Genomic DNA, 18,424 nt, shown 5'->3' with positions numbered 1-18,424 from the left:
GTCCGATCCCGAGTTAGAAGAATTTAATTCCTTGACTCGAATTAACGGACTAACGTTCGCGCTGTTCTCGAGGGAAGCATTATAGCATCGCAACGTAATGTTGATCTCATTTCGAGGACCTTAATGCGCGAACGACTCGTTCTGATCGCTTACCGCGTGAGGAGCGAGAAGTTGCCTGTATGTCTTTCCGTTAACCTTTCCTTATTCCCTCCTACAATTCCATTATTTTAAATAATAAACTCTCTATCTTTTGAGTAAGGAAATCCTAAGGTTTGGACATAACAATAGCAACAGATGAAGTGCATACTCGACAGTGTATTCTTTATGAATAACAAGGAAAAAAATGTTATAAAAACATATAAATTAATTGTTTTTTTCTTCGGCAAAGACGTTGTATCATGTGATATGTGCACATTTTGATTTAAGCAATTTAAAAACGATTTCAGTTAATCGATAAATAACATCCTGAAGACCCTCGAAAATGCGACAAAGATGATTCAGAGCCTCATATTAACTTAAAAAGAGCACAGAGCAATTATACATGTTTCTGCGTTTTGAAAAAAAGTTTCTTATATAATTTTGTGCGTTGAATGCGAATCCTGTCATAGAATTAATCTATTACGTCAGATTATCGAAATAAATTGGTTTCAATATTCCAAAAATAGTGATTTTGATTACGTTTATCGATTTATTGCTAACAACGAAATTTTTTCTGCTAATTTCGCAAACGATATCTTAAAGTACTAATTTTTATTTTTAAAATCAGTTTTGTACATGTAGGTTTTTTCTCGCAATGATATCAAAATTTAAAGGGAATCTATAACGTATTGTAACATAACACTTTAGGCTAATACATTATCCTCTCAATTTTTGTGAGTAAATCCCAAATTTTATGAATACAAAGTTTATTGAAATTTAAGATAATAATCATGGGCAAATCATGTAAACATCAGTTACAAAACTTAAATGTTTCAGAAACAAATTTTTGCTCCAATGAGATATCAAAGACATTATTTGTTGTAAGCTACTGGAATTGAGTGAAACAGTTACATCGAACTTGTATTAATATTATTTCCAATCTCCTTGAATCAGAAATTGAAATGAAAATGATTGTGACTTGAAGATATTGATAAAAGAAAACATTCTATGAAACTACTGCATGATAACACTATGTTATTTTACAAAAGACATCATAATAAATCTTGTCTGGGATGTTTTGCAATATCCGACGTATTTATCACAACAAGCTTCTTTGGATTATCATTTGTTGACATATCACGCTTTGTCCGATTAATGTAACACGCATTCCCAATTAATGAATGAGGTACAAAAATGACTTGCTGACTTTATCACATCTAAAAACATTGCATTTTTCCAAAATGAAATTCATAAACAGTTCGAAAGATGGCTTATAATAAGATAGAAAGCAACGGCGAATATTTTGATTGAAAAATTTGTTTTGCTTTCTTTTAAAATAAATTTTTAATTTACCCGAAAATTTTGAATTATTAATTTGTACATTTGATACATAAATTAATATCTTACCAGCATAAAATATACTATACTGTTTCCCTTTCTTGGCATATTCTTCCATAATATTTATTTCCTTTTTCGACTTTAACATTTTCCACTCGGCAAACATTAATTCCAAGAGAGATTTTATCTATAAAAATAAAAATAAAAATTTCTGTAAAGCTTTTTTAACAATTATATTTTTGCTGCTATGTATTATAATTATACCAGGTGTATGCATAAGTTTTTTCCGGTTTAACTAAGAGATGTTGCCAGCGAAAAGTACGCAGCGTATTAATTTGACACATACATCATTTTGTTCGTCTGACATTTAAAACTACAAACACACACAAGTTGAGTCCGCCAAAAACTAGCGTCTTTGTTTTATCGTTCAGTGATCATGTCGAGTTTTGTGCCTGAAAAAGAACATTTGCGGCACGCATTGCTTTTTTTATTTAATCAAAAGAAAAAGGCTGTTGAAAGTCATCGTTTGCTGGTAGAAACATATGGTGAACACGCTCCATCGATTAGAACATGTGAGACATGGTTTCGACAATTTAAAAATGGTGATTTCAATGTGAAAGACAGTGAGCGCTCTGGTAGACCACAAAAAAAATGCGAAGACGAGCAATTGCAGGAGTTATTGGATGATGACCCAACTCAAACTCAACGGCAATTAGCAGAAGCATTACATGTATCACAAGAAACAATCAGCAGACGTTTACGAGCAATGAAAAAGATCAATAAACTCGGTAAATGGGTCCCACACGATTTGAATGAACGTCAAATGGAAAATCGCAAAGTCACTTATGAAATGCTGCTTCAACGCCACGAAAGGAAATCATTTTTGTATCGAATTGTGACGGGTGACGAAAAATGGATTTATTTTGAAAACCCGAAGCGGAAAAAATCGTGGCTTTCACCTGGCGAAGCCGGTCCATCAACACCAAGGCCAAATCGCTTCGGCAAGAAGACCATGCTCTGTGTCTGGTGGGACCAGAGCGGTATTGTGTATTATGAACTCTTGAAGCCCGGCGAAACCGTTAATACACAACGCTATCGCCAACAAATGATTAATTTAAACCACGCATTAATCGAAAGACGACCGGAATGGGCCAGAAGACATGGCAAAGTGATTTTGTTACACGATAATGCGCCGTTTCACACAGCAAAACCAGTGAAAGACACTTTGAAATCGCTTGGATGGGACATCCTTCCGCACCCGCCGTACTCTCCAGACCTGGCGCCATCTGACTATCACCTCTTCGCATCAATGGGGCACGCGCTCGCAGAGCAGCACTTCAGCAATTTCGAGGAAGTTGGAAAATGGCTCGACGAATGGTTTGCCGCAAAAGACAAGCAGTTTTTCTGGCATGGTATTCATAAATTACCTGAAAGATGGGCGAAATGTGTAGAAGCCGATGGCCAATATTTTGAATAAAAAAAAAATTAATTTCCCTTGAAAATTACATGTCTTTTTTTACTAAAAAACCGGAAAAAACTTATGCATACACCTGGTAAAAAGAAGTATATTATGTGAAATAATACATATTATAATTAATGAAACAAATAATATCAATATGAATAATTTATTAACATAAATTATTAATATAAAATGATAATATAAAATAATTATATGATATAAAACAGTATATATTATAATCATAAAAGATTTGAATTTTTATAAATTTTGTAAGTATTGTATAATATTGTATAAGTATTTTTATGATTTATAATTATTTTTATAATTTATAAGCAAAGAGGATATAGCTAAATGAAATATGATGGAAGTGGATCCTTAATAATAATTATTAAATTATCATGGAAAATAAATTACTTCCGTAAATAATTCCGAAAACGAATCATTCCTTTATCAGATTGATGATAAAATATAGCGCTTACAATATCCAAGTAATTAACTATACTGCATTATTACGTATGCGTTTACTTTGGACTTTGTAAGCGCTTATAAGCATCGCTTATGACGTTCGCTTTGGTAAGCACTCATAACACGCATTCATGACGTCATCATGACGTCATAATTCGCGTTCATAATTTGCAAATTCTATCCAGGTAGGGCAGCGACAGCGTGAGCGCTTACAGTGTGAAGATGTCCAAAGTGAACGCGAACGGTATTGCTGTATCGGTGTAAAAACTTAACCAACAAATTTATAAAAGTACAATAAGCATATGCATTTAATAATAATTTTTGATTATTGTAACCATATTAATTTGTTTGAATAAAGCCTAACGAACATAATTAATTTGTCTTAATTTGTAATGCGACCATGGAAAAGAAGCTGATGAGGAAATCGATAGAAAGCAATAAGAACAAAACAGAGGGGAAGGAAAATGATAAATATTATTTTTTCCAGTTCTTCCAGTTATCTACTCTGTGTCATATAATTATTTTCTTAGGCATAATATGTACATATAAATATGTACATTTCTTCACGAATGGAAAATAACACATTACATGACACTAAAACTAGTTTTCCCCGTCCGAATCGGGTGTATAGTTTGAGCACGGAATAGCTCGCCGGTCGTACGGGTTCGGTTAATTAATTGCGAAGAAATCCGTTTACAATTTAATAATCAATTTATTAAAAATTAATTTAAGTACAAGATGTTGACTGTACAAGTGTCAGAGTAGGTACAAGAGATATGTGTAAGTTGCAGTGTTTAACCGATATTATGTCGCAGACACAATTAGCATTGATTTAGTTATGCACGCGCTTCGTGCGATTTGCGAGTCGCGCATTGCGGATTCATAGCCTCTTGCGAGTCAACAGATATCATTAGCGCTCGGATGACAATAGGTAATGATGGCCGCGGTGTTGATAGTCTCGCGTGCCTAGTAACGCGCGACGCTACTTTTTATATCGTGGTAACGCGAGCCCAATTTGCGGCGAGGCGTACCGCCGGGTTTGTCCCCTTCCCGGACTAATTGCGTTCGCGGCGCGACGCGTAACAATTGATAGAATTAGGTTAATAGAATTAGGATCTTACAGCGGAGACGCAGACGGCGGGCAACTTCCGGGCGGAGGCAGGTTGCCCTCACTTCGACTTGCTTTCTCGGGCTGGTAAAAGAAAACGATATCAAGCTCAACGGCACTGATAATCTCGAGTGGAGACAGGGAACAACCCTTATCTCGTGTAATTCTTCCGTCGGCTAGGATGTGGAGGTTTCTGTGGATTTGATCAGTCCGCGGGTAATTTCCTGGCGGGAGCGGATTGCTCTCACCTCAGGTTGCTGAGTTCTTTAGGAGCGGAGATCGGCTCGTGGAAACGAGACTCGATTCAAGGAAGATCTGATTTCTCGGAGCCAAGGACGGCTTTACTGCCATGATCCGATATTCGGATAGATTCGGTCGGATTCGGATCGGATCGTGAGCGATAATTAAGCCGCCGCCGTTCCGATAAGCTCTTTTATCTTATCTTTAATTAGCCTGGCGTTATTCGGTTTCGTTTGTCGTTTGTGCGTCACGGCGGCAACGTTCGACTGTATTCGGCGGTTCGGCGTGGAACGTGTTCCTACCCACAGCAAACAGTTGTATATATGTCATCGTGTATACGACGTCATCGCGTGTTTTCGTAAACACGTAAATTTAGAAAAGATTAAAGTTGGTGCAAAGCACTTTATGCCTGATGGTTTGTTGAGCCTACTAGGTGGCCACGGTACAGTGCATATTTTGATGCACCGGTGCGATATTTGATGAAACATATAACCGCTATCGTAACGTTTCCTTTTATAGTAACTATTTGATAATGATGTTACAACTTTAATGGTAACAATGTTAGTGTTAATAAGTAACGCATTATTTTCCACTTCTAATATTTTATATATTAGGTGTACAAAAAAGTTCTGAGCTTTAGATTTCATACAACCAAAATAACTATTTAAATGTTATATATCTTCCCGCCCTTTTGCGGTTTTAAAGCGTTGATATTTGGCCTTCTAAAATACCATACGGTTTGGCGTTTGATGCACATAACCTCAAAAATCAGTAGTGTTCACGATGGCAATAACAAAAGAGCATATTCGATTTTCCATCCACTTCGCGTTTCATCTGAAGAAAAATGCTGCTGAAGCCACTGCAATGATTTGTGCTACATATGGAGAGAACGCTGTAAGTCATACTACATGTAAAAGATGGTATCAAAAATTTCGCCAAGGAGATTTCAGTTTTGAAGATAAACCGCGTGCTGGACGCTCTCAAAAGATTAAAACGGACGAATTGCAAGCACTGCTGGATATAAACTCTGCGCAAACTGAAAAGAAGCTTGCAGAACAGCTTGGCGTTACGCAGCAAACCATTTCCGTACGTTTACATACGATGGGAAAGGTTCAGAAGGAAGGCAGATGGGTTCCGCATGAATTATCCGAAGACAACAAAAATTATCGGCGTGACACTGCACTCATTTTGCTTTCAAAGTTCCGGAAAAAAGATTTTCTGCACAAAATCATTACAGGCGATGAAAAGTGGATTCTTTATGATAACCCTAAAAAATAAGTAGAAAATCATGGGTTGATCCTAGTCAACCTTCGACATCGACGCCAAAGCCCAATATTCACGCCAAGAAGGTTTTGCTCTGTATCTGATATCTCTGTATCTGGGATTGGAAAAGTGTGTTGTATTACGAGTTGTTACAACCGGGTGAAACAATCACGGCAGACCGCTACCAACAACAATTGACCAATTTGAGCGATGCATTAGAAGAAAAGAGGTCATTTACTAGCCAAGGATGTCGTAAAGTGATCTTGCTTCATGACAATGCTCGACCACATGTTGCGAAAGCGACTCAGGACCATATCTTTGCGTTAGACTGGAAACTTCTCCCGCACGCGGCATATAGTCCAGACATGGCGGCTTCCGATTATTACCTATTCCGGTCGCTGCAGCATCATTTGGCTGATACACATTTCATGAGATTTGAAGAGATACGAAAATGCATTGATGACTTTATCGCTTCGAAGCCGGTGAGCTTCTATCGTCAAGGAATTCGTAAGCTACCCGAAAGATGGCAAAAGGTCGTTGATGCAAACGGGGAATATTTCGCTGATTAATATTTTTTTGTTTGTTTTTGAATAAAGATTGAATTTTACAAAAAAAAGCTCAGAACTTGTTTGTGTACCTAATATTATATATATTGTTATGATCGAGCGGTGTTCCGCTCGTCGTTGCCCCTGAAAAATCAATACTAGGAAAATCGATATTACAAACGAGGATCGTCCTCTGACGATGTGTTGTTGATGGTTCTTAACAATACGCTATTTATACATTGTTATTTCACGCGGAGATGACGAGGCGAACGGACGTGTGCCTGCGGTGTAATAATTTCATTTCATTTGCCTTAATAATAAAGTTCCAATATTTTGAAAAGAAGTGTTGTTATTTCGCGCGCGGCTTTCCTGAGTAACGCGAGATCGTGACTGCCGCGAGCGCGACAATGTGTGTGTGTGTGTGTGTGTGTGTGCGTGCGTGCGTGCGTGCGTGCGTGCGTGCGTGCGTGCGTGCGTGCGTGCGTGCGCGTGTATGTGTGTGTGTGTGTGTATATGTGTGTACGTGTGTACGTGTGTACGTGTGTACACGCACCGGCAGGAATGGTGTCCTGCGCTCGGCGCACGGCTGATACATACACGCGAAGCGTGTACGTCTGTGTCTCCCCGGAACGCGAAGGAGCAATTCGATGTTGCATCCTTAATGCGAGATGCGCGATCGAGAGAGAAAGCATAATCGAACGTGATACCGATTTCGGTCCCTTTGTTGTCTCACACACTCGACACTAGTGCGTGATGAGAGACCATGGTGTCTCTATACGTTGCGCTTTCTTTTGTTTCCCTCTCGTTCTGATTAATTATTGATTATTTAATAATTATTTATTTATTTAATTGATTATTTAAATATGATTATTAATTGTTTAAATATCGCGTTAAATATCGCGATAATTATTAAGTAATCTATAATTATTTAATGATTATTTAATTATTGATTTAATTAATTGTTTAATTATGATTGCGTAGTAATTCTTCTATTATACATTTAAAAAATAAATTATATATAAAATTACATTGTCATTGTGAGTTTGAAGAATTCATTGTAATAGTTTTTCGCCCATTTATAAATTTGTAGTGTTGAAATAAAGTTAACTTCTTGTGTCGTAAGTAAGATTGTAGAAATGAATGTATTACATTTACAATTAAAAGTATGTGTATAAAAATGATATAATTGAACGTGAAATAATGTATAAAAATAATACTTTTAAAAAGAAGTTATGCATAAAATTACAATCTAAAATTACTATTATTGCTAATTTGAAGACTCATGTAACAATTTTACGCGCATTTTTAAATTTGCAACGTGCAAATAAACTTCTTGTGCTATAAGATTGTAGGATTACATTTACAATTAAATGTAAGTGTGTAGAAATGATACAATATAATGTAACGTGAAATAATACTTTTACGTCTAGAAATAATACTTTTTATAATTATATTATTACAAATTTAAATTTTAAACTTACAATATAGTATTCATTTCAAACATATTTATTTTAAACAATACATAGATATAGCCCGAGTACATGTTAACTAACAAACTACAACGCGAAACATGGCAAGCAGAATCTTGGTTGCTAAAGTCTTTTTTTTTTAATATGAAATAAATTTAATTAATTATATTACCAACTACGTGCCGCTTTGGTTTAGCAAACTTTCAACGTAGTGACTCTATAATAATTCGATGATCAATATTATTGATATCAATTAAAATCCTTTTTATTATCCCCCCCATCGAAAATATATATTGCGAGAAATATCACCTCAGCCAGGGATCGAACCTGGATCGCCTGCTTCCCGGGCAGGCATCTTATTCACTAGATATTTATTTTAATTTTCACATTTTTATTTATTAATAATTTTTTATTGTTATTGAATATAATCTGTCTTATTTTTGAAATCACAGTTTATATGTCTTAATCAACCATCGCTTCCGCGCGTCCTTTTTTTTATTTCTTTGTTTATTGTTTTACTGCTAGAAGACCGCGATTGTTTTTCAACTGTTTTCCTCGACTTCTCAACTACTTTTCTCTTATTGAATTACTTATCGTGGTGTCATAGCATTGAACGGACGCGATTATTGTGATACGAATTGTGATACGAATTGTGTGCCTTGAAACTTGTGTCCGGAAATAGGTATTGTTGGACAAGCTCAGGTCGGAAGATCAGTAACAGAAATTGCTGCTAAAATTTCGTGTTCTGAGAAGAAAATAATTATAGATTACTTAATGATTATCTAATTATTGATTTAATTGATTATTTAATTATGGTTGCGTAATAATTCTTCTATTATACATTTAAAAAATAAATTATATATAAAATTACATTGTCATTATGGGTTTGAAGAATTCATTGTAATTTTCCATGCATTTATAAATTTGTAGTGTTGAAATAAAGTTAACTTCTTGTGTCGTAAATAAAATTGTAGAATTATATTTACAATTAAAAGTATGTGTATAAAAATGATATAATTGAATGTGAAATAACGTATAAAAATAATACTTTTTATAATCACATTATTGCAAATTCAAATTTTAAATTTACAACATAATATTCATTTCGAAAATACTTATTTTAATAATTATTTTCATATTATTTTCACATTTTTATTTATAATAACTTTTTATTATTATTGAATATAATCTTCCTTATTTTTTAATACAGTTTCACGAATTCATTACTTTATTAAATAATTTTTAATATCGGTTGCTTGAGATAGCCGTAAGACATTCAATGTCCAAATGCGCAATGATAGTTGTAATTTTACACATAACTTTTTTAAAAATATATAACAAAAAAATTATTACGTGATATTTAAACAATTAATAATCATATTTAAATAATCAATTAAATAAATACATAATCATTAAATAATTAATAATTAATCAGAACGAGAGGGAAAGAAAGGAAAGCACGACGTATAGAGATACCCATTTCTCACTCGCATTAGTATTGAGTGTGAGACAGCGAAGGGATATCGAAATCACATTCGATTATGTTTTCTCTCTCGATCGCGCGTCTCGCGTTAAGGCTGCAACATCGAATTGCCCCACTAATTTTTCCCTTCGCTCCGCGATTTCCTTCGCGCTTCGCGGAGACATGGACGTACGCGCTTCGCGTGTATGTGTAGCGGCCGCGTGCCGATCGCAGGATACCAGTGCGTGCCAGTGCGTGTACGTATGTACAATTCTTGCCAGTGCGTGTACGTATGTACAATTCGGTGCAATGGTCGCGAAGTCATAATAGCGCGTAACATTACCGACATTTAGAAAATAATCGCGTGCATGCAAATCTTATTAGAATATCAACAATTATAAAAATAATAGGTAACGCTTTTTTAAGATTCTATTTTTTTCCAATAAAATTTAAATATTTAAAATTTAAATATTTTTATTCCTTGTTTAAAAATACACGTAAAACCATTATGCTAAGTGTGTTTCTTGATCAAATAATTTGTTCTGAAAAGAATCATTTGATAGTTATGAAAAGAACTGTGTAAATAATACTAGGACTCAGTATTTAGTCCAGTGAAGTGAATACTTAGTTTAAAAAGCGATATATGACGGAGATATAATTTATATATAGATATATGTCTAATTGTATACGCAATGGAAAGAACATAATAAAATTCAATGCAATATTTTTTATCTAAAATTAAAAATAAAATAAAATCATATTTAGTTGTATTTTACAATTACTTTTACTTTTACCATGTTGTACCGTACGGTTTTACGCGTACATTTTTAAACAAGGAATAAATAACAATAAAAATATATAAATATATAAATAAAATGTAATATGTAAATTGTAATGTAATATGTAAATTTAAATTTTACTAAAAAGAAAAAGAATAGAACTCTAAAAAAGATTACCTATTATTTTTATAATTGCTGATATTCTAATAAAATTCGCGCACACGCAGTTATCGACTCAATGTCGGTAATGTTACGCGCTACTGTGACCTCGCGAATCATTCCATCGCATTGTACGTATGCACATATGTACGTATGTATGTATACGCGTGGCGTAGTATGTAAAATTATAAATCTATATTATCTTTAATAGAATGTAACATAAGCACAAACATGGCCTTTACAGAACAATATATTAGGACTGTCAATATAAATCGAGTTATCTCTATATCCGGGTACCCAAGTATCCACCTATTTATCAAAATTCATGAGTATTACTCGGGTAACTAGATATTCGGAATTCCCAAAATACTCGCGAATATCCGAATATTTATGTAACTGATTATCTCGGGTATTACCCGGATATCCGGATATTCGAGAAATACTCGATATCAGGAGACACGGTAGTGTCTCGGGTGTCAAGTCAACCGAGAACATTGCCGTGTGACTATACGCGAGTCGTCGAGGTTCGAGCATCTGAAATTATCGAATCTCAATAACGGCTATATTGATCAAGTTTTAAGTAGACTTGATCGATAACTTGAGTCCGACTTGCATAATAAAAATATTTTTATTTTTCTGCTACATGCCCTACAAGCAGAGATATTGCTACACAAAGTCCGATTTGGAAATTTTTACTTTAAGAAACGTCATTATCGTCGCCTTTGTACGGCTGCAACGTCTGTCACGAGATGTCATTATTAATCTTATCGACTCAGCGGATTATCAGACTGATAAGTCAGGGTTATTGTAGAATCTAGCGAATCAATGTTCGCTGGGTCCTGCAGTGACCCTGATTTATCGACCTGATTTATCCATTGGATCGATAAAATTGATGTAAACACGGTAGTGTTTTTGGTTAGACCTCTCGGGTATATAATAATAAATACGCGTATATTAAAATTAAAAAGGAAACAGTATTAATAAGTTGCATACTACTATTATTCTTTTTCTGCACGTCCGAATGGTGGCCAACGATGTTGACGTTCGCGGCGAGTTTGATTTTGTAATAATTTCGGAGTGTAATTCATGTTTGTGTCTATACTTTGCAGGTAAGTTTTATTTTTCATTTTATCAGAGAACAAAGATATTATTCTTTTATCTTATCTACGTACTCTTATTATGTCACTCTAGAAAGATCAGTTCCAAATCGAATAAAAATGAAAATTTGTCAATTAAAAAAATAACATATCTAGAGAACTATACATATATTATAATTTTGAATCATATTTCTAATCAACTATTTATTATTAGACAATTACATACATACATACATACATACATATATATATATATATATATATATATATATATATATAGTTGCAAAATTTACAAAGAATTTAAAGATTGATATTTGATAATTTCCAACTTATATTGATCTTAAACTATTTAATAACAATATATATGTGTGTATATATACACATTATTATTTGATCGGATTGCATGGATGATTATTTAAGTTTATTATTTCTTCCAATATATATATATATATATATATATATATATATATATAGAATATATGAAATAAGATTACATGTTTATTTATTAGGTATAATAGGATATTAATAATCAACTTTAATCCTGTGTGGATTTACTAACTTCCCAATGATGTTTTCGTCAGGCCTTAACTGTAATCTCTCCTTCCCCAGTTGTTGGGTTAGCCACAAGATAGTGAGGATTTGATTCCAAAAATGGCGTGTGAGCCAATCATTCTTAATGTTTATGACATGGTAAGTTGTAATTTGGGATACTCCTCTTCTTCATATAATGGCAAACAGAATTCCACAACGATTTTCATCATATAAGATATATACACGAAATAATATAATATATTTATATATTAATTATATATTATATAATTAATATATAATATAATAATTATATAATATATAATTAATATATATTAATAATTAATATTATATATAATATATTAATCATTAGCGATTTTTTGAAGTCGGCAGAGGTGAAAAACCTCTTAAAATAATTAAAAGTACAGATGCAAGTATTCATAATACTTTTTAAAAATAAAATCAAATAAGGACTCTCGATAAGAATAAAAAAACAATATTATTGCTTTTAAATATATAATTTCAGGATAGTGTTAAAATCAGCGATACGTCTGATAAGCGAAACATAAAGAAATATGGCTCGAAACTTGACTCTATTGGCAGTCCATCTCGATCCAGGAGCACCATGAAAGAACTTATTCGTTAGTATATCGCTTTACTATGTCATACCTCTAAGAATTAGAAATATCAATCGTTTTTTTATCTTTCTATTTCTTTCTTAAATTAACATTTATTTTATAATATAAATTTATTTTATAATATAAAGAATAAAATTTTACAATATTTTCTGACTTCAATATTCCATTAGAATAAAAAGCATAATTAACAAAAAGAAAATTTCAAAACCGTATCTTTAACAAAAAAAAATATTTTAAAAAATAAAAATGATGAAAATAAAAATCACACATAGAAACTTTTAATGTTATAGAAACTTTTAATGTTAAAAAAACATAGAAAGATGCATCATGCTTCCGATTTGTTTTTAGCCGTGGAGAACGCTGCTGGGAAGAAGCAGAGCGATGACAAATCGCCGAAGATCGTGAACCATTTAACAAACAAGTATATGAAAGACGGCGAGACTGTGACGCTCAGTTGCCGAATAATCGGTGCGAAAAAGTTCGACGTAGTGTGGCTGCACAACAATAAGGAGATTAAGCCTAGCAAAGATTTCCAATGATTTCCACTAATGAAAACATCTACAAGCTAGTCATTGCCGAGATATTCTCCGAGGATTCCGGCACTTACACGTGCGAAGCTTTCAACGATGCAGGAGAGAGCTACTCGTTGTGCACGTTAAGCATACTCGATGAGAAATCGGCTAGTTATTATCAACCGTATTACGGAAAAATTGGCGAAGACAACTTTGTTCCTCATTTCGATTTTACTTTTAATTTTACTTTTAATTCTATTTCCTTTCTTATCTTAATCTTTACTTTTCCTATCTTTACTTGTCTTTACTTTTCATTTCATTCATTCCGTATTTCTTCCAACTCCAAACGAAGAACCGAAAAGCCCAGCCTTCGCGATATTTCCGCAGTCTGCAACAGTGAGTGAAGGCGAATCGGTTACTTTCATGTGCAAGACTGATACTGCGCCTTTGAAAGGTAAAATGGTTTTACATAGCAAGAACATCGAATGTAGACTGAGCACTACTAATTTTAAATTATTTATTATATTCAAATAATATTTAAGTAATTTTTTTAAATCCAACAAAATTTTTCATAAAATATACTTTATAATTAATTACATATACGAAATATTCTTGTTTATGTTTGACAGCTTATCTAGACAGAAATATAAATTTTTATCCTTATAATGATTCTTATTTGAATCTTCTTTTTTATCAGTAAGCAAAATTGAATTGTGTTAAAAATTTTCCAGTGACTTGGTTGGCAAGGCAATCCCCGAGACGAGCAGCAGATATCACTTCAGTTCAGACGGCAATATGTTTATCCTTCGAGTTTGGCATCAAAACATGCACGGCGAGTGACGTCGGTCAATATGTGGCACGTGCGATCGGCCAGAAGGGTGAAACGAATTCGGCATTCGCAGTCAACGTCGTCAATCCCAGCGAGCTATGAAATCAATCTTGATATCGGGTTACAACGTCGATTATTATCACGGTCGGACGATCGACTCGAAGTATTTATGATATATACGATACGATAGTTACGATATATTCTTCAGAGAATACCTTTCCCGATTAATTTGTGAATATATGTTAAAGAGCGCACGCTTTTCTCGATGGATCTATGTATTTATTCTATGCTGGTTCTCCAAAAAAGAATATATCTTTTCCGCATGCATCCAACTCGCGGGCAATCGATCGTTATCGCGTTTTCCACTCTAGCCTTTCAGCTTCTGCGAGATTTAATGGGAGTGCACTCGCGACGCAAACAAAGAGCTGGTATCTCGTTCACAGCGAACATTTTTAAAATATATTATATCCTTGTATGGAAAGAAAGAGAATACTGAAAGAATAATGCTAATCTTTCTTTTTTCTTTTTCTCTCTCTCGCTCTCGCATTCTATATGTAAATTATTCTGAAATACTATATTTTTTTCCTGTGTGTTTGTCATAATGTCGCATGATCCGCGCGAATCATCAGAACGCAGTCGTGTTTCGCTGCCACGACGAGAATCCGAATTCGCCGTTTCCGCACACAAACATTACGGATAGCATGTGCAACTTATTACGTTAAAATATTCGGCTTTGCTGTATTACACGATTCGGCATACACTCGAGTACACGCGTCTATTTAATGAACACATCGCGGTAACATCTGAAAAAAAAGAGAAATGAAAAGATCCTAAAAACATCAACGTTCGCGGACGCAATTTTCCCGGTGAAACTTGCCAGCATCCTCGAACATCCAACCAATAACCGTTTTTAACATCATTTGAAGATTGTTTCCGTTCGAAAAGTTACAATAAAATATAATTAAAAATAAAAATGTATCTATCATTATCCTTTATTATACTTTTATTATACTTTATTATTATACTTATTATTTATTTTGACATAGTAATTTATTCGATTTTATATTCATGTTTTGTTTTCTCTTCCTCTTTCTCTTCCTCCTCTCCCTCTTTGACCAAAATGATATTCGGCGGAGGCTAGCTTGTATAAAAATTGTATAAAATTATGTTCTCGTCTTCGCTTCCCCGCCCGTGATCCTCTTCGTCTTTCTGTAACATAAAATACAATTTTTCTTAAAAAATAGTTTACCTTTTAAACACCTGAGTCATTATCATATCTTTTGATTATTTAATTCTGATTAGAAGATTATTATTAGTAGGAATATAGGGCCGGTTCTAACCCAGGTCCTCCGAGGGGGGTGCGGGTGTGCGGGGGGAACGGACGGCGCGGGGAAGAGGGGAGGGGGAAGTCCGAGGCGGCGATCCTTTGAACTGAGCCGCGGCGGGAGGGGGGGGGTAGATAAGATAATAGGTGAAGGGGATATAAACAAATAGATAAACAAGAAGATAAATATATAGATAAATAAATAGAAAATTGTGACTCGAAGGACATGACGTCACGAGGGGGGGGGGAGGGGGGGGTGTAGTGAAGAAAGACGAGGTGAGATAAATAAATAGTAGGATAAGATAGCAAGGCGATATAAACAAAATGGGCGGCGAAGATGATATAAAAAATTGCGCGTGGACATGACGTCAGAGGGGGACGCCGCCGCCGCCGCCGCCGCCGCAGCTGCTGCCACCGCCGCCGAGTAAAAAATAAATCTCTCTCTCGTATTATCTCTTCCGTTTGCGGCTCTCTCTCTTATGGAGAATATTATTTTTCTAATTATTGTATGGTGGGGGAGAAAGAAATGAAAGAAATACATGTTTTTTTGCATATTATATATGCAAAATATTATATATGTTTATATTTTTTAAACAAATTGAATACATTTTTAAGTGTGAAATTTTTTTATTCACATATGTTTTTCTTATATACTAAAAACTAAAGCTAACAGCTCGCAATCGACGAGTTGACGTCTATCGAATGTATCGCAATCGCGTATCGCGTTCGGCACTTCCTCGGGATCTGTTACAACAGACGCGATGTTGGAGAATCGCATATACTTGGTATCGATCGTATCGACGAATCTGACGAGTCGATCGAACGTCACATCGATACATTCGTCCAGAGCAAACATACGGCGCAGGGTCGATTCGATCATCGTTACGCGTACGTTCAAAGATTCAAGACGTACGAGTGTAACGTCGTTCATCAGACAAATTCTGACGGTTAACGGTCCGACGTTTATAAAATTGTCTTTGTAATCATTTCGCAGCAATTTATAGATATTCCATCGCTGCTCGTAGAGTCCCTTCCACGTTTCGAGAGACAGTATCAATTCCTGTCCCCGATGATCTCCCAGAGCGATCTCCACGTAGCTCGGTGGACCAACGTTGATTCCAATTTCCAGAAATTTGTAACCCGTGGCCGTCAGAGCGTAACGTCTGCTCAGTAAGCGCACCGCGCGACGCTCCACCGAAATACTGTGGAAATTAAAATATATAATATTGCACAATATTGAAAAAGAGAAAAAAAATAAAAAAAAAAATGCAGGTGAAACTTACGCGTTACATTCCTTCTTTTGTTTTTCGCCATTGTACGGTGCACTGTTTCCTTTGGCGGAATACATTGCCTGTTGTTCGAACGATGGAGGAGCGGAGTACCTTTTTTGTCGTGCAGATCGTTCGATGGAGGAGGACTGATCGCATAAATTTTTTTGACATGGCAAACCGTTAATTCCCCCCCACCTTTCCCCTCCCCCTTTTTTCTAAGAATTTCATTGTTGCAATCAAACATGTAGCGACATGTTCGCAAAGGAGCGCGATGGCGTTCAAATTTTGTTTTCTAGGAAGAGCCCGTGAAAAGATAGCTCTTCGTAGAAATCGACGTACGTGTCGCGGCGTGTTAAGAGAAGCGTCGATACTCCGGTTACTATAAACAAATCGGGGAGACCTATGATGGCTTTTTTTCGCCGAAATCGGCGTACGTGTCGCGGCGTGTCAAGAGAAGCGCCGATACTCCGGCTGCTATAAACAAATTAGAGAGAGACCTATGATGATGCTTCGACAAGGGACAAAGAAATTGTCGATGATATATAATGGGTTATGCGGTGTGCAGGATCACAGTAGATGGAAGTCTAATGTGTATGAAAAAAAATAGTTGACGGTGAAAATGGATAATGTGTTAAATATAGAAAATGTGTTTAATATGGATGAGGAAGACTTTGTGAATATAGTGGACGAAGTGTTTGAAAATGAAGAAGAAATAGAGATTGACAATATTGACAATATTGACATTGATATTGAAGACGAAGAGCACGCATTGTCTGACGATAGCCATTACGTAAGTGATCAAAGTGATGACCTTACGGATTATGCAGAAAAAATTGTTACCCGTTCGGAACTCCTTGCGTTGAATAATAATAAAAAGTATTGTTCAATACAATTTTATTATTCAACGGGTGGTGCATTAACTCTGTGTGCCGAATGCATGGTTCGTCTGGCGGACACTGACATTGGAGTATTGTATGCCGTTAGGAAGCACGAGATAGATACTCTCAATGCGCTAAACAGCCGATTTTGCTCCAATTGCCAACAATCCGTTTGTATGATAATGCCATGCAACATGTGCCCAATTTGCACAAATTGAAAAAAAGACAACATTGTGAACGAGGCATATGCAAGTGGAAGAGTGTGATGTGATATAAAAACAATATGGAAAGATCATTGGAAGAATTAACAAGTTCTCCGTTATGGGATTCAATCTCTCATCTATCAGTGAACGTGACGGTGTATTTTATAAAGAGACACTATACCTCAACTCCCCATTTCCCGATTTCTCGTCCAAGAGTTAAGGGACGCTACAATTCGACTCTCTGCTTCTCCGCTCCTTCTGAGAGAGCGGAAATAATTCTGGAAGCGTGCACATATTATCATTATAGAGGACACGCATACAATATATTACTACCTCTCTCGCGGCAAAAAGTAGCAGAGATAATTCCAAGAAGCGAGGATAATCATATATGGTTGTTCTATTCTCATCAATCTCCGGACATGTCGGAAATACAACGCTTTGTATACTGGCTTCGAGTTAAAGCAGCTATAGAAAAAAGAAAAAAAGAAAGTAAAAAAATGTAAAATTGTTTTTTGATGAGACAGTACAACAATTTAAAAGAATCACGATTTTGCAATATGGAACACCTAGAGCGAGTGGAACGCGAGCTGCTGGAGCAGTGCAGCCAAGTCGCTACCTTGGTGGAGTGTTTCGCGTGGTTGCAACGATGTGAGGAGTGCATCGAACAACTCGAAGAACTTAGCCGTGTTAAGCGTCCTCGACTCACTGTTGCAAATAGA

General features: G+C 35.2%; 3 protein-coding genes and 1 long non-coding RNA gene across 4 annotated transcripts in view; 1 reads left to right on the top strand and 3 right to left on the bottom strand.

Annotated features, from left to right (window-relative positions):
- Positions 1-18,424, bottom strand: part of LOC148935313 (uncharacterized) — a 343,230-nt gene that overhangs the window by 211,605 nt on the left and 113,201 nt on the right. Inside the window, exon 3 of the mRNA XM_089081572.1 lies at positions 1,546-1,663. Coding sequence (XP_088937698.1) covers positions 1,546-1,663 — 118 coding nt within the window. The remainder of the gene's footprint in view (positions 1-1,545; positions 1,664-18,424) is intronic.
- LOC148935322 (uncharacterized) lies at positions 11,083-15,003 on the top strand. Its single transcript, XM_089081516.1, has 5 exons — positions 11,083-11,534; positions 12,032-12,212; positions 12,577-12,691; positions 13,037-13,654; positions 13,932-15,003. The coding sequence occupies exons 2-4, from the start codon at positions 12,174-12,176 to the stop codon at positions 13,225-13,227; spliced, it is 345 nt and encodes a 114-aa protein (XP_088937642.1). The 5' UTR covers positions 11,083-11,534; positions 12,032-12,173; the 3' UTR covers positions 13,228-13,654; positions 13,932-15,003.
- Positions 15,015-18,424, bottom strand: part of LOC148935317 (uncharacterized) — a 33,543-nt gene continuing 30,133 nt past the window's right edge. The window contains exon 2 of the long non-coding RNA XR_016140350.1: positions 15,015-15,238. This is a non-coding gene — a long non-coding RNA (uncharacterized LOC148935317). The remainder of the gene's footprint in view (positions 15,239-18,424) is intronic.
- Positions 15,976-16,801, bottom strand: LOC148935321 (uncharacterized). Its single transcript, XM_089081778.1, has 2 exons — positions 16,637-16,801; positions 15,976-16,555 (listed from the first exon to the last, which is right to left on the bottom strand). The coding sequence occupies exons 1-2, from the start codon at positions 16,699-16,701 to the stop codon at positions 16,000-16,002; spliced, it is 621 nt and encodes a 206-aa protein (XP_088937904.1). The 5' UTR covers positions 16,702-16,801; the 3' UTR covers positions 15,976-15,999.

This window comes from Pogonomyrmex barbatus, unplaced genomic scaffold (assembly GCF_055798465.1).
Source record: "Pogonomyrmex barbatus isolate J1 unplaced genomic scaffold, ASM5579846v1 scaffold5, whole genome shotgun sequence".
Lineage (NCBI taxonomy): Eukaryota > Metazoa > Arthropoda > Insecta > Hymenoptera > Formicidae > Pogonomyrmex > Pogonomyrmex barbatus.
This window is presented reverse-complemented; position numbering and strand designations above follow the sequence as displayed.

Bases quoted from the DNA above. Each gene is read 5' to 3' on its own strand.
- LOC148935321 (XM_089081778.1), bottom strand. From the start codon at position 16,701: ATGTATTCCGCCAAAGGAAACAGTGCACCGTACAATGGCGAAAAACAA. The intron at 16,556-16,636 runs GTAAGTTTCACC...TAATTTCCACAG, and splicing joins CAAAAGAAGGAATGTAACGC to TATTTCGGTGGAGCGTCGCG.
- LOC148935322 (XM_089081516.1), top strand. From the start codon at position 12,174: ATGGCGTGTGAGCCAATCATTCTTAATGTTTATGACATG. The intron at 12,213-12,576 runs GTAAGTTGTAAT...ATATAATTTCAG, and splicing joins TTCTTAATGTTTATGACATG to GATAGTGTTAAAATCAGCGA. The intron at 12,692-13,036 runs GTTAGTATATCG...ATTTGTTTTTAG, and splicing joins CACCATGAAAGAACTTATTC to CCGTGGAGAACGCTGCTGGG.